The sequence below is a fragment of the Oncorhynchus mykiss genome, chromosome 3 (genome assembly GCF_057628025.1).
Source record: "Oncorhynchus mykiss isolate SJ-2025 chromosome 3, ASM5762802v1, whole genome shotgun sequence".
Taxonomy (NCBI): domain Eukaryota; kingdom Metazoa; phylum Chordata; class Actinopteri; order Salmoniformes; family Salmonidae; genus Oncorhynchus; species Oncorhynchus mykiss.
The window spans coordinates 69,353,526-69,367,701 of NC_143024.1; the positions used below are offsets into that span (position 1 = coordinate 69,353,526).

The window sequence follows — 14,176 nt, forward strand, 5'->3', positions numbered from 1 at the left end:
ATGAGGTACAGTTAAAGTGGGAAGTTTACATATACTTAGGTTGTATATTAGGAGTCATTAAAACTACTTTTTCAACCACTCCACACATTTCTTGTTAACAAACTATAGTTTTGGCAAGTCGGTTAGGACATCTACTTTGTGCATGACACAAGTAATTTTTCCAACAATTGTTTGCAGACAGATTATTTCACTGTATCACAATTCCAGTGGGTCAGAAGTTTACATACACTAAGTTGACTGTGCCTTTAAACAGCTTGGACAATTCCTGAAAATGATGTCATGGCTTTAGAAGCTTCTGATAGGCTAATTGACATCATTTGAGTCAATTGGAGGTGTACCTGTGGATGTATTTCAAGGCCTACCTTCAAACTCAGTGACTCTTTGCCTGACGAATCAAAAGGAATCAGCCAAGACCGCAGAAAACAAATTGTAGACCTCCACAAGTCTGGTTCATCCTTGGGAGCAATTTCCAAATGCCTGAAGGTACCATGTTCATCTGTACAAACAATAGTATGCAAGTAAAAACACCATGGGACCACGCAGTCATCATACTGCTCAGGAAGGAGACGTGTTTTGTCTCCTAGAGATGAACGTGCTTTGGTGCGAGAAATTAAATTCAATCCCAGAACAACAGCAAAGGACCTTGTAAAGATGCTGGAGGAAACGGGTGCAAAGTAGCTATATATCTACAGTAAAATGAGTCCTATATCGACATAACCTGAAAGGCAGCTCAGTAAGGAAGGAGCCACTGCTCCAAAACCGCCATAAAAAAGCCAGACTACGGTTTGAAACTGCACATGGGGACAAAGATTGTGCTTTTTGGAGAAATGTCCTCTGGTCTGATGAAACAAAAATAGAACTGTTTGGCCATAATGACCATTGTTATGTTTGGAGGAAAAAGGGGGAGGCTTGCAAGCCGAAGAACACCATCCCAACCATGAAGCACGGGGGTGACAGCATCATGTTGTGGGGGTGCTTTGCTGCAGGAGGGACTGGTGCACTTCACAAAATAGATGGCATCATGAGACAGGAAAATTATGTGGCTCTATTGAAGCAACATCTCAAGACATCAGACAGGAAGTTAAAGCTTGGTCGCAAATGGGTCTTCCACATGGACAATGGCCCCAAGCATACTTCCAAAGTTGTGGCAAAATGGCTTAAGGGCAACAGGTCAAGGTATTGGAGTGGCCATCACAAAGCCCAAGTTAAACAATTTAAAGGCAATGCTACCAAATACTGAGTGTATGTAAACTTCTGACCAACTGGGAATATGATGAAAGAAATATAAGATGAAATACATTTTCTCTCTACTATTATTCTGACATTTCACATTCTTCAAATAAAGTGGTGATCCTAACTGACCTAAGACAGGGAATTTTTACTAGGATTAAATGTCAGGAATTGTGAAAAACTGAGTTTAAATGTATTTGGCTAAGGTGTATGTAAACTTCCGACTTCAACTGTATATGTGTGTATACAGTGTGTATGCGTTTGTGTGTGCCTAAAGAGTAGCGAGGGATGGGGGCGATTGTTTTGGCTGAGCAGTCCCTGTTTGCTCTTTATAGTCGTCAACATTTTGAGATATCACTAATGACATTGCTATTTGTGCTGAACCATTAGCCTCTAGCCCTCATACTTCTCTAAACTGCTGGCTAGAGTGTCAGGTTCGCAGACTGACAGACCAACCTGTGGGAATGAGTTGGTGAAATCAATGCTGTATAGCGAACTCCTATGGTCATTGCCATGCCAAGACAGCACAATCAAATCTGGGACCAGGCTAATCTGGCCTGGGAGGAGCTAAATAAAATATATTGTGTCAGGGTGTCTTTAGTTTCTCCCGCAGTTTAGGACAGACAGAAGAAAAGCATCTTGTGAGTTAAACAATCCCCAAAATATGAATCTGTGGCCCAGGGACTACCAGTGCTGCCTGCACTGCAGTTAGGATGCTGGGTGGGGAGTGAAATTAGGATTCTCATCTGCTTCTGCAGTCGCTGGAGCCTGCAGCTAGTGGACACATTATGTAGTGTGCTGTACTCTGTGCTTATGACAGTGACCCTCAGTGAGTTCTTATGACAGTTTTTGTCATGCTGTCCTTACAGTAATCATAACATGAGAATGGCCCACCATTACCTCATTAGTCCTCTCATAGAATGTCATAATAACCAGTTTATCTTGGCAGGGCAATCACTTCCCCCTCTCTCTACCTTCATCATCCTATCTTTGTTTCTTCTCCATTCTCTGTTTCCTCCATCTCCTCTCTCTATCTTTAGAACTCTGTTCAGAACAGTACATTGTCAACCAAGTTTCAGTAACATTCCTGAAGTCTGAGAACTGTGAGCTATTTTGGTCCTTCTGAACTGTCTCGCCTGTCTTATTTTCTCTTCCATGTAGTTGTCTGGCTCTAGCTAGCAGTTTCCTGCACAATATTGTTTTATAGCTAGATTCCAGCAGCAGTCAGAATGGGGTCAGGGATGTTTAACAGTGGAAGAGAGAGGATGCATCCTAAATGACACCCTATCCCCTTTTAGGGGGCTCCCAAGTGGTGCAGCGCTCTAAGGCACTGCATCTCAGTGCAAGAGGCATCACTACAGTACCTGGTTCGAATCCAGGCTGCACCACATCCCAGAGGGCGGCGCACAATTGGCCCAGCGTTGTCTGGGTTTGGCCGGGGTGGGCCGTCACTGTAAATAAGAATTTGTTCATAACTGACTTGCCTAGTTATATAAAGGTTAAAAAAAAATGTAAAAATGTAAAGGCATACTTTAAATTTATTTTTATTTAATCTTTATTTAACTACATCGGAAATATGGTGCCATTTGGAACCCAGTCAGAGACTGTTGCAGTGCGGCGGACACTTGAACCGTTGAACTTCCTGAAGGATACAGACCACAGTCAGACAACTTCCTATGAAGATAGATCGGGCCGAACAATGATGTGAATGTGTCTCTATGGGGGCAGATAATGCAGTGTTTCACCTCAACCAGCAGAGGGAGCCAGAGAGGACAACCTCTCTCCATGACATTACCACCTATTATACTTCCTCTATCATCAATGACACTTATGAACTTACCTGTCTGCTACACCACTCTCTTCCTTTGAGAGTTCAGCACAGGAAATATGTAATACTCTGCACATTTATACAGTAGCCCACATACAGGGCACACAGTAGCCTACATACAGGACTGTCCAGCTTACAGTAATCATATCACTGGACAGAGCAGGCATGATCTCATCGAGCCATGTGGATCACTAACACGACCCCTGCTCTGCCACGGGCACCAAGCTCACAGCTAACAACCAGGCTACTGCCCCCAGAGTTGGCAGATGTGTGTGTGTGTGTGTGTTCCCGTAGGGCATGTGTCTCAGTCGCATGTCTCTGCAGGCTTTGTTAATTGGTCCCTATGTGTGTATAAATCAGCTCGACATTTGTGTCAGCGTTTGATCAAGTGCTGCTCCTGACTGCTCTGATCAATAAACTAAATGCAGCATCGTGTTTTGCTCTTTCACTAAAGGTGTTTCGGTTAATTGCCTTGCTGTTTAGAGCTGGTATTTACCTCGGTTATCTCATAAGTCTTGTGCTCAAATTCTGTGAAATTCATCATGGATCTCAGGAATGTTTCTATTTCAGCTCTCTAAAACCTCTGCAGATAATTTAACGATCAGTAAAAAAACGGATGGAAGATGCTCACTCAATGACATTACTGCTAGCAAAGGATTGTTCCATCCCACATGCGACAGTCCCCTCCCTGTCTCTGGTATCGTCATGTTACTGGCCTCAGTGGAAAGCAAATGGAAAGTGCGCCGCCAATAAGATGGACGTCGTTGGACGAAGCTGACATTAGTATTGAGCCTTTTCACATGCTGCAGTCTCCTCCTGATGTCTTTGGTACAATAATGCTAATCTCAGTTCTCACGGTATTGACTAATTTTGTCATAACGATAATGCTAGCCCCCACACTCAACACATAATTCACTGGAGAGCCGGGGGTTTAATAACTAGTGTATCCTCACTGTCCAAGTAATAAAGCACTGCGGTGAGTATGTATACATGAGAGAGATGTTTTATACGACCAGTATGTGCTTCATGTTCACCACCTTTCTCCAGATAAACGAAAAGTGGATGGATACAGTGAGACTCAAGGGACAAACTATGTATCATTCCAGCAGCTTGCGTGAGGCAAGCTTTTGTTATGTTGGAACCAAAGCTTCTTATCTCTGGGTGGGTGAGATGGTGACAGTGTGATTACTGCGTTTCACAGCATGCTAACCAGGCTTCAGGGGACAATAAAGCCCACATAATGTTGAGCTCTCATAGTGTTATGGTGCGGCGCCAAACACAGTGCAAATAATTAATTTACATGTCATTCCTATGCATTTATGCAGTGTAAATAACAGCGGTGGGACTATAAACAGTGTTTGTCCAAGACAAATGACCACCAGGCTAGGTTTCTTTGGTTTTTCCTCACCCAACGCCCTGTATAAACAATGATTGGTCTGAGATGACATCACAGGTGCTGGCCCCTCCCCCCCTTTCTGTGGTCGAGAGTCAGTGTCCCTATGGACATGTCACACCATGCTGGCACTGCAGGAGCTGCCAGTATCCTCCTGCTGCACACACACACACACACTGCTGTTTTTGACAGCTAACCCTTGGCCAGAAGGGCTTAAGCTGGTCTAGCACCGTGTCATCAGAGCTGCACGCGTCATGCAGACACACACACACTGATGCAGAAGCCTGGTTGGGGAAATCTTTAGTGAGTGTGCCATAAATCATGCTGCTGAGGAAGCTGGTGTGTAAGAAGATCTGTGCCTGTAAGAACCTGCTGCTATTATCTCTTCCTGTGGTGTTTCTCTCTCTCTCTCTCCACCATTCCCCTCACACTATCTACCGACATTTCTACAAATGTTTTCCTCCTCTCTCCCCCAATTGATCTGCCTTTCTCAAATGTCTCTCTCTCTGTCTGTCTGTCTGTCTCTCTGTCTCTGATAGATGTATCAGTTTCATGGTAATTCCAGGTTAGCAGTCTAATGGAGGGATGGAGGGTTGTGAGAGGAGGATGAGGGGGACATGGAGGAAAATCGGAGTGGTGAACGGGGCGTTTCTGTCTGTGCCTGTTGCTTTGTTTATGGAGCTATTTGTCTTTTAGTGTGAGTGGTGTCTTGTTTTGCTATCTTTCAGAATGATCACTACTATTGTGATTTGTACAGACTAGACTATATTAGTTCAGACTCTGATGGCCTATTGTATGTTTGGTTTGTTCCTAAAAATGGTTTATTGTTGTCAATTGTGGGCATTTGTTTTACGTGCTGAGACCTATAGCTTTGAGATTATTTTCTGTAATGAAAAGCGCTACACTTGTTAAATTATTATTATTATTATTATTATATTGATGCCTGCTCTAAAATAATGCTGGCTTGGTCGAGGCATATCTCCCGGATCATATTTTCCCTGTATTCATAATCCCTCGTGTAAACTGGAAAACTGGAGAGGTGACAGAACGGCTTGTATTTGTGTAACAGTGACAATCCAGATGACATGGACTAGCTACACTCAGCACTGCAGATGACATGGACTAGCTACACTCAGCACTGCAGATGACATGGACTAGCTACACTCAGCACTGCAGATGACATGGGCTAGCTACACTCAGCACTGCAGATGACATGGGCTAGCTACACTCACTCAGCACTGCAGATGACATGGGCTAGCTACACTCACTCAGCACTGCAGATGACATGGGCTAGCTACACTCACTCAGCACTGCAGATGACATGGACTAGCTACACTCACTCAGCACTGCAGATGACATGGGCTAGCTACACTCACTCAGCACTGCAGATGACATGGGCTAGCTACACTCAGTACTGCAGATGACATGGACTAGCTACACTCAGCACTGCAGATGACATGGGCTAGCTACACTCACTCAGCACTGCAGATGACATGGGCTAGCTACACTCACGCAGCACTGCAGATGACATGGGCTAGCTACACTCACGCAGCACTGCAGATGACATGGACTAGCTACACTCAGTACTGCAGATGACATGGGCTAGCTACACTCACTCAGCACTGCAGATTACATGGGCTAGCTACACTCAGCACTGCAGATGACATGGGCTAGCTACACTCAGCACTGCAGATGACATGGGCTAGCTACACTCAGCACTGCAGATGACATGGGCTAGCTACACTCACTCAGCACTGCAGATTACATGGGCTAGCTACACTCAGCACTGCAGATGACATGGGCTAGCTACACTCAGCACTGCAGATGACATGGGCTAGCTACACTCAGCACTGCAGATGACATGGGCTAGCTACACTCACTCAGCACTGCAGATGACATGGGCTAGCTACACTCACTCAGCACTGCAGATGACATGGGCTAGCTACACTCACTCAGCACTGCAGATAACATGGGCTAGCTACACTCAGCACTGCAGATGACTTGGGCTAGCTACACTCAGCACTGCAGATGACTTGGGCTAGCTACACTCAGCACTGCAGATGGCTGGGTTCAGGCACGCACACTCTCAGCCCAAAGAACAGGGTCGTCGAACTTTCAATAAATTCCCTGTTTTTCCAGAAATCCTAGTCTTCCGTAGGCACAAAACATTAGAAAACTGTCAGAAAACCGAGTGAAACTGGGACGTACTGGGGTAGCTGTCCAATAGAAAATGTTTGTTTTCGGTTCCCTGTGGTGTGTCCTAATGAACATGGTCGCAAATGCAGAGAATATGACATCAAAATGGATGAACACCACTTCTTCTCACTCTCCCCTGGCAGATAAGAACTTTGATGATGAGGACTCTGTGGACGGGGGCCGGTCCTCCTCCTCTGCATCGTCCTCCAAGGCGCCCCCCAGTGGTAGGAGGGCTGTAGCTGCGGCTTCTGTCCGCAGGCCCAGCTCTGCCACCGGACCCGGCAAGATCTCTGCTAAAGATGCTGCTGCAGGTGCTGTTGATGAGGAGGACTTCATCAAGGCTTTTGAAGAGGTTCCTACTATCCAGGTAACCTGCACAGATAGGCGTGACGTGTGTGTGTGTGGGTTTACAGTTGGAATTGCCGTCAACCCCAGTCTGACTCCTGTCCTTGTCTTTCTGTACATCTCCAGATCCACTCCAACAGAGATATGGAGGACAATCTCTCCAAGGTTCGGGAGGTTCTATCTGACGACAAAAACGACTGGGAGCACAGAGTCGTCGCCGTAAGGACCACACACACAAATGATCCGTCTCTAAATGAACGTTTCAGCACCTCGTACTGTAAATTCTTGCAGTAAGACACGATGTTTGTAGCGTATTATAGTTCTTTGTGTTTCCTTTTTTTTTTCTAGCTGAAGAAGGTGCGTTCTCTGCTCCTGGCTGGAGCGCTGGACTATGATAGTTTCCCTCAGCAGCTCCGTCTGCTGGAGGCCCCTCTCAAGCTGTCAGCTAAAGACCTGAGGTCCCAGGTGGTACGAGAGGCCTGCATCACACTGGGGTAAGGACCTGCAGACAAAACCGCTTTCAACCTCAAGTCTTCCACACCAAGTAGAGTTAACTACACTGTTGAACCTATCTGTTCCAAGAGGTGCTATCTCAGACTCGGGTTGAGTAAAGGTTGACCAGAGAGATGATTTAGAGATGTAGCAGCTCAGTGAAATGCCTCAGTGAAGGGGTTACATTAACATGAGGAAAGCGACCTGGTCTCGCCTGGTCTGTCAGTCCATCAACCCGGATACTCTTTATATGTGGATCTTTGCTCTCCGCTCTATCGCTCATCATCACTACCACATTAGGAGCACATCACTGATTGACAGTTAACCACTCTGAGTTTGGACAACTTGTAGGCTGCTACTGCTTCATATCTAAGTACGGGTACACTAGTCTAGAGGCTCAAATCAAATGTATCTGTGGAGATTTGAAAACTGATTGATTATTGATTTGATATCTTGAATCTCTCCCATCTCCTCTTCAGATACCTGTCCACGTTGCTGGGAAACAAGTTTGACCACTGTGCAGAGACCCTGATGCCCACACTGCTCAACCTGGTGCCCAACAGTGCCAAGGTGATGGCCACGTCTGGCATGGCAGCCATACGTCTCATCCTCAGGGTGAGTACTGTACACACACATATTCACGGGCAATCATATATGTCAGTGACCGACAGTGGATGAGTGTGATTCATGCATTTTCTACTGTAAAATAAATCATTTCCTGATGTATTTATTATTCAGTTGGAATGATGTCTAGTTGCAAAATGTTGTTAAGGCACTGGGAGGTGTGAAATAAGCTGTATTGGATGATGTCTGGGACCTCCTCTTCTCTTCCAGCACACACACTACTCACGTCTCATCCCCATCATCACTAGTAACTGCACGTCCAAATCAGTGGCCGTCCGAAGGTAACAACTCGGACTTTCTGTGTGATATTACTTTGTGTGAAAATCTTCTAGCGTTTCCTGAGGTTTCCCTTATAATGTGTTAACTCTCATCATGTCTTCTCTCTGCAGGCGCAGTTATGAGTTCCTAGAGCTGTTATTACTGGAGTGGCAGACACACACACTGGAGAGGTAAACACACACCCTTTCAGCATTCACCCTGCATGCTAATACTATTTATCCAGGACATAAACACTAACAACAGACTGTAGCATGCTTGTCTGCTTTTCTGCTCAGGATCCAACCGGTATTTGTGTTTGTGTACAGATGTAGGATCTTAATTTGATCTTCCTGTTGCAGGAGAACTGCAATGCAGGATATTTAAAACATGTAATGTATTTGAGGTTTAAAAAGGCTTCTGAAGTTCATAATTTTCACTTAGAAATTTCCCTTACGAAAATCATATCAACCCCTACAAAAATATAAATGTAATTATAATCCACATAATAATTCACATTTCCTGTTGGTGCTGCGCTCTAGATTTCCCTCTTTCCGCTCCTACTCTCCTCTCTCCTCACTTCTCTTCTACTCTCTGCCGTGTGACATTTACTGTAAGTAGTTGGGTGTTGGTTGACTGGGCGACTGATGATCCCTAGTTAAATTGATGATGCTGGAGGGCTGGAACAAGCCATCACCATCAGAATCTCGACGGAGCGTCCCCAGTGGTTGCCACGACAACCCTGCTGAGATTTTAAAAAGCATGTAGAAAGCGTGCTATGTGGTCACTTTTCCCCCGTGGAGAAGGAGAGTGGAGAAGAGAAGAAGAGAGGAGTGTATACTGAAGTCTCCGGGGAAATGAGGAAGTCTGTGTGTCCTCTCCATTGGTGTAGTTGTGGTTTCCTGGCTGCTGTACCTGAAGTTGTCTCTGTCATGTTTCCCTACTGCCCCACCAGGCACGTGGCTGTTCTGACTGAAACCATCAAGAAAGGGATCCATGATGCTGACTCAGAGGCCAGATCGGTCGCGAGAAAGTAAGTTTTTCTGGGGGGGTTGTTTATTTTTGTAAATGAGTCAGAATTTGTCTTCAAGTCTTAGCAGTTCACGACCGACACAAATGGATGACGATATGGAATAATATGCCGTCTGTCTGTGTCTCTGATTTTCCTACTAGTGATCATTTGAAAAAGTATTAATGCTTCTGGATTTTTATTTACAAAGCATTGTTTCATATGTCACTTTCTCCAGCGGTGATGTGCAGTATATATTCAAAAGTATGTGGACACTCACTCAAATGAGTGGATTCGGCTATTTTAGCCACACCCGTTGCTGACAGGTGTATAGAATCGAGCATACAGCCATGCAATCTCCATAGACAAACATTGGCAGTAGAATGGCCTTACTGAAGAGCTCAGTGACTTTCAACGTGGCACCGTCATAGGATGCCACCTTTCCAACAAACCAGTTTGTCAGCCGAGTGCTGAAGTGTGTAGTGCGTAAAAAATTATCTGTTCTCGGTTGCAACATTTGCCACGCGCAATGCCATGCGTTGGCTGGAGTGGTGTAAAGCTTGCTGCAATTGGACTCTGGAGCAGTGGAAACGCGTTCTCTGGTGTGATGAATCACGCTTCACCATCTGGCAGTCCGACAGACGAATCTGGGTTTGGCGATGCCAGGCGAACGCTATCTGCCCGAATGCATAGTGCCAACCGTAAAGTTTGGTGGAGGAGGAATAATGGTCTGAGGCTGTTTTTCATGGTTCGGGCTAGGCCACTTAGTTCCAGTGAAGGGAAATCTTAACGCTATAGCATACAATGACATTCTAGACGATTCTGTGCTTCCAACTTTGTGGCAACAGTTTGGGGAAGGCTCTTTCCAGTTTCAGCATGACAATGCCCCCGTGCACAAAGCGAGGTCCATGCAGAAAGTTTTGTCAAGATCTGGTTTGGAAGAACTTGACTGGCCTGCACAGAGCCCTGAGCTTAACCCCATCGAACACCTTTGGGATGAATTGGAACACAGACTGCGAGCCAGGCCTCATCGCCCAACATCAATGCCCGACCTTACTAATGCTCTTGTGGCTGAATGGAAGCCACCGCAGCAATGTTCCAACATCTAGTGGAAAATCTTCCCAGAAAAGTGGAGGCTGTTACAGCAGCAAAGGGGGACCAACTCCATATTAATGCCCATGATTTTAGAATGAAATGTTCGACAAGCAGGTGTCCACATACTTTTGGTCATGTAGTTTATTCAGAGTCAGGTGTGCTGTCATATGAGTCATGTGCTGACAGTTATGTTCATCTACTTAAACAAGGGGCTGTGACGTCTGTGACCTTCATGTGACCTCTGACCTTTCTCCCCCCTCCCTCACCCATAGGTGTTATTGGGGTTTCCATGGCCACTACAGCCGGGAGGCGGAGCATCTGTTCCAGGCCCTGGAGTCAACCTATCAGAAGGCTCTGCAGTCTCACCTGAAGAGTTCTGACAGTGTCGTGTCTCTCCCCCAATCAGACCGCTCATCCTCCTCCTCACAGGAGAGCCTCAAGTAAGATATCCCCTCTCCTTCCTCCCGTCATCCATCCACCCTTTCCTCCATTTCTGTGAAATGTTGCCATGATTCATAAGGATGTGTGGAAAGAAATTTAAAAGGGTATTTAACATTGATTTGAAGATGGCACTAATGGATATGTCTACCTCATGCACAGCAATTATTATCAGATTAGGAAACCACTGGGAGTGATTTTATTGGTTGATCCAATTTAATCATCCTCCTCTGCTTTTTGACCATTGATCTCATATACCATGATTCACCAGCACAGTGTTTGTTATGATGAGACCGGGGTTGGGATTTGGACAGAGTGATGTCATTTTACCCTTAAGACTGAGGATATGTTTTCTGCCTGATCACCAGAGGGGTCTGAGCCCTGTACTAATGTCCAGACCTTTGCCTATGACTTTGTCTTGTTTTGACAGTTTGATGCACAGCGATGCTGGGCTGTTTGTCATAAATCTGTTTGTTAACCTCATGGTGGTGTGTCCTTCTGTCTCAGTCGGCCCCTGTCTGTCAAGAGTGCCATAGGAGGCAGCATGACAAGAGGTAAGAGTACTACTAAAATACATTTGTAATTTCTCAAAGTGTGTGGTTTATTCCATGTCACCATTTTATATGTTTTTATAATCAGTTGATATTTCAACCTCACCCCCATGGCAGGTAAGATGTTGAGTTCCAGGGTGAACTCCAACTCCGGCGGTTCCCTTCAGCGTTCCCGTAGTGATGTCGACGTGAACGCCGCGGCCAGCGCCAAGTCACGCCTGATCACCGTGCCCTCCGCTTCTCCCTTCAGCTCAGCAGCTACCCTGCCCCCAGGCTCCTACGCCTCACTAGGTAAAACACACACTACCCCCTCCCCTCCCTCCCCAGGTCCATCTATACCAGGCTCTAACTACCCCACACACACCACACCAGACTATATTTCAAAATGTCATGGTCACAGGATGTCAGTTCTGGAACAGCCATTTCTCAAAGTCTCCACGTTGTCTTAATTATGTTATTTAGAAGAAATATTAATCTGAAAACCACTGGTTTTTATGGCCAGAGTGGATATGTTAATTCATGTGATGTTGTTAGTAAGACATCGTTAAGCTGTGCTCTGAAGAGAAACATACAAATAGGCCAGAAGTTTGTCTGTAAACTAATTAAACTAAACATGACAAATGGCTGCCTATATTCACTGCCTATATTCACAAGTTATGGCTACTGACCTTAATGATGAACAACCCACCCCCCCAAAAAAAGAAAATTGGCGCAGTTTGATACTGAAGCGTGCTGCAATCCAGATGCTGTCCCTCTGTTCTTGCCCTAACACGTCCCTGTGGAGTGTACTCTGCTTGCAGTCCATTACCAATGAGACCTCTTTCTCCCGCTCACTCACCTCTCTTTCACTCCTGCCTCTCTCTGTCACCGCTATCTCTCTCCTTCCCCACCCCTCCTCTGTCTCTCTCTCCTCTCTCTCTCTCCTGCCTAACTGGTACTGATGTCTAACTATACCTCTTCTTCCACTTGCTCCACCCCCCCCTCCGCTTTGCTTTATGCTCAAAAGATGGCACACCCGGTAAAATTGATACTGGTAAGATTGTGTGTTTGTGTTCCTTGTCTGTCGGGGACTGGGCCCCCTCCCTTCTGTCTGTCCTCTTTTCCGTGTTGTCTACACACTAACTTAACCCATAGTGCACTACTACATCATTCTGACCTCTTCGTCTGGTATATCTGGTAGGTCTGCATGTTTGACCAATACGGTAATAATAATTGATTACTGACGACAGACATGGTTAGATAGCTATCTGCAGTCAACACAGCACACCACGACACTTCTCCTCCCTCGCACGTTATACACAACTAATTTTGTTATCCTCCTAAGTCGTTGTCCTTTACATTTTGTACTGTTTATTAGTGATTAGTGAAGGGAAAGGACCCTGTGATATTTGTGTAAAGGTGAATGTTGCATGCAGGGAAACTCGCCCACCCTGTGGTCTGTCTGTGTGTGAGTGGTCTGAGTTAGGGGTCAGAGGTCGTTGGGGTTTAGTCTTGCCTACTTCTCAAGCTGATCGTCTACCTCTTGGTTTTCTATATTTAGTCCCCTGTGTCTACTCTTTTATTATCTACAGTGCCTTGCGAAAGTATTCGGCCCCCTTGAACTTTGCGACCTTTTGCCACATTTCAGGCTTCAAACATAAAGATATAAAACTGTATTTTTTTGTGAAGAATCAACAACAAGTGGGACACAATCATGAAGTGGAACGACATTTATTGGATATTTCAAACTTTTTTAACAAATCAAAAACTGAAAAATTGGGCGTGCAAAATTATTCAGCCCCTTTACTTTCAGAGCAGCAAACTCTCTCCAGAAGTTCAGTGAGGATCTCTGAATGATCCAATGTTGACCTAAATGACTAATGATGATAAATACAATCCACCTGTGTGTAATCAAGTCTCCGTATAAATGCACCTGCACTGTGATAGTCTCAGAGGTCCGTTAAAAGCGCAGAGAGCATCATGAAGAACAACGAACACACCAGGCAGGTCCGAGATACTGTTGTGAAGAAGTTTAAAGCCGGATTTGGATACAAAAAGATTTCCCAAGCTTTAAACATCCCAAGGAGCACTGTGCAAGCAATAATATTGAAATGGAAGGAGTATCAGACCACTGCAAATCTACCAAGACCTGGCCGTCCCTCTAAACTTTCAGCTCATACAAGGAGAAGACTGATCAGAGATGCAGCCAAGAGGCCCATGATCACTCTGGATGAACTGCAGAGATCTACAGCTGAGGTGGGAGACTCTGTCCATAGGACAACAATCAGTCGTATATTGCACAAATCTGGCCTTTATGGAAGAGTGGCAAGAAGAAAGCCATTTCTTAAAGATATCCATAAAAAGTGTTGTTTAAAGTTTGCCACAAGCCACCTGGGAGACACACCAAACATGTGGAAGAAGGTGCTCTGGTCAGATGAAACCAAAATGTAACTTTTTGGCAACAATGCAAAACGTTATGTTTGGCGTAAAAGCAACACAGCTGAACACACCATCCCCACTGTCAAACATGGTGGTGGCAGCATCATGGTTTGGGCCTGCTTTTCTTCAGCAGGGACAGGGAAGATGGTTAAAATTGATGGGAAGATGGATGGAGCCAAATACAGGACCATTCTGGAAGAAAACCTGATGGAGTCTGCAAAAGACCTGAGACTGGGACGGAGATTTGTCTTCCAACAAGACAATGATCCAAAACATAAAGCAAAATCTACAATGGAATGGTT

The 14,176-nt window shown here is 45.3% G+C and overlaps 1 protein-coding gene across 50 annotated transcripts in view; it reads left to right on the plus strand.

Moving 5' to 3' along the window:
• The window catches only part of clasp1a (cytoplasmic linker associated protein 1a), a 106,223-nt gene that overhangs the window by 66,521 nt on the left and 25,526 nt on the right, over nucleotides 1-14,176 (plus strand). For 29 of the 50 annotated variants that reach the window (XM_036974753.2, XM_090230013.1, XM_090230022.1 and 26 more), the window contains 11 exons: nucleotides 6,791-7,014; nucleotides 7,119-7,211; nucleotides 7,341-7,486; nucleotides 7,964-8,099; nucleotides 8,319-8,389; nucleotides 8,498-8,557; nucleotides 9,319-9,396; nucleotides 10,740-10,907; nucleotides 11,413-11,459; nucleotides 11,574-11,747; nucleotides 12,463-12,489. In XM_036974753.2, the coding sequence (XP_036830648.2) occupies nucleotides 6,791-7,014; nucleotides 7,119-7,211; nucleotides 7,341-7,486; nucleotides 7,964-8,099; nucleotides 8,319-8,389; nucleotides 8,498-8,557; nucleotides 9,319-9,396; nucleotides 10,740-10,907; nucleotides 11,413-11,459; nucleotides 11,574-11,747; nucleotides 12,463-12,489 (1,224 nt within the window). The remainder of the gene's footprint in view (nucleotides 1-6,790; nucleotides 7,015-7,118; nucleotides 7,212-7,340; nucleotides 7,487-7,963; nucleotides 8,100-8,318; nucleotides 8,390-8,497; nucleotides 8,558-9,318; nucleotides 9,397-10,739; nucleotides 10,908-11,412; nucleotides 11,460-11,573; nucleotides 11,748-12,462; nucleotides 12,490-14,176) is intronic. The other 21 variants (XM_090230006.1, XM_090230030.1, XM_090230028.1 and 18 more) reach the window with 1 other exon arrangement.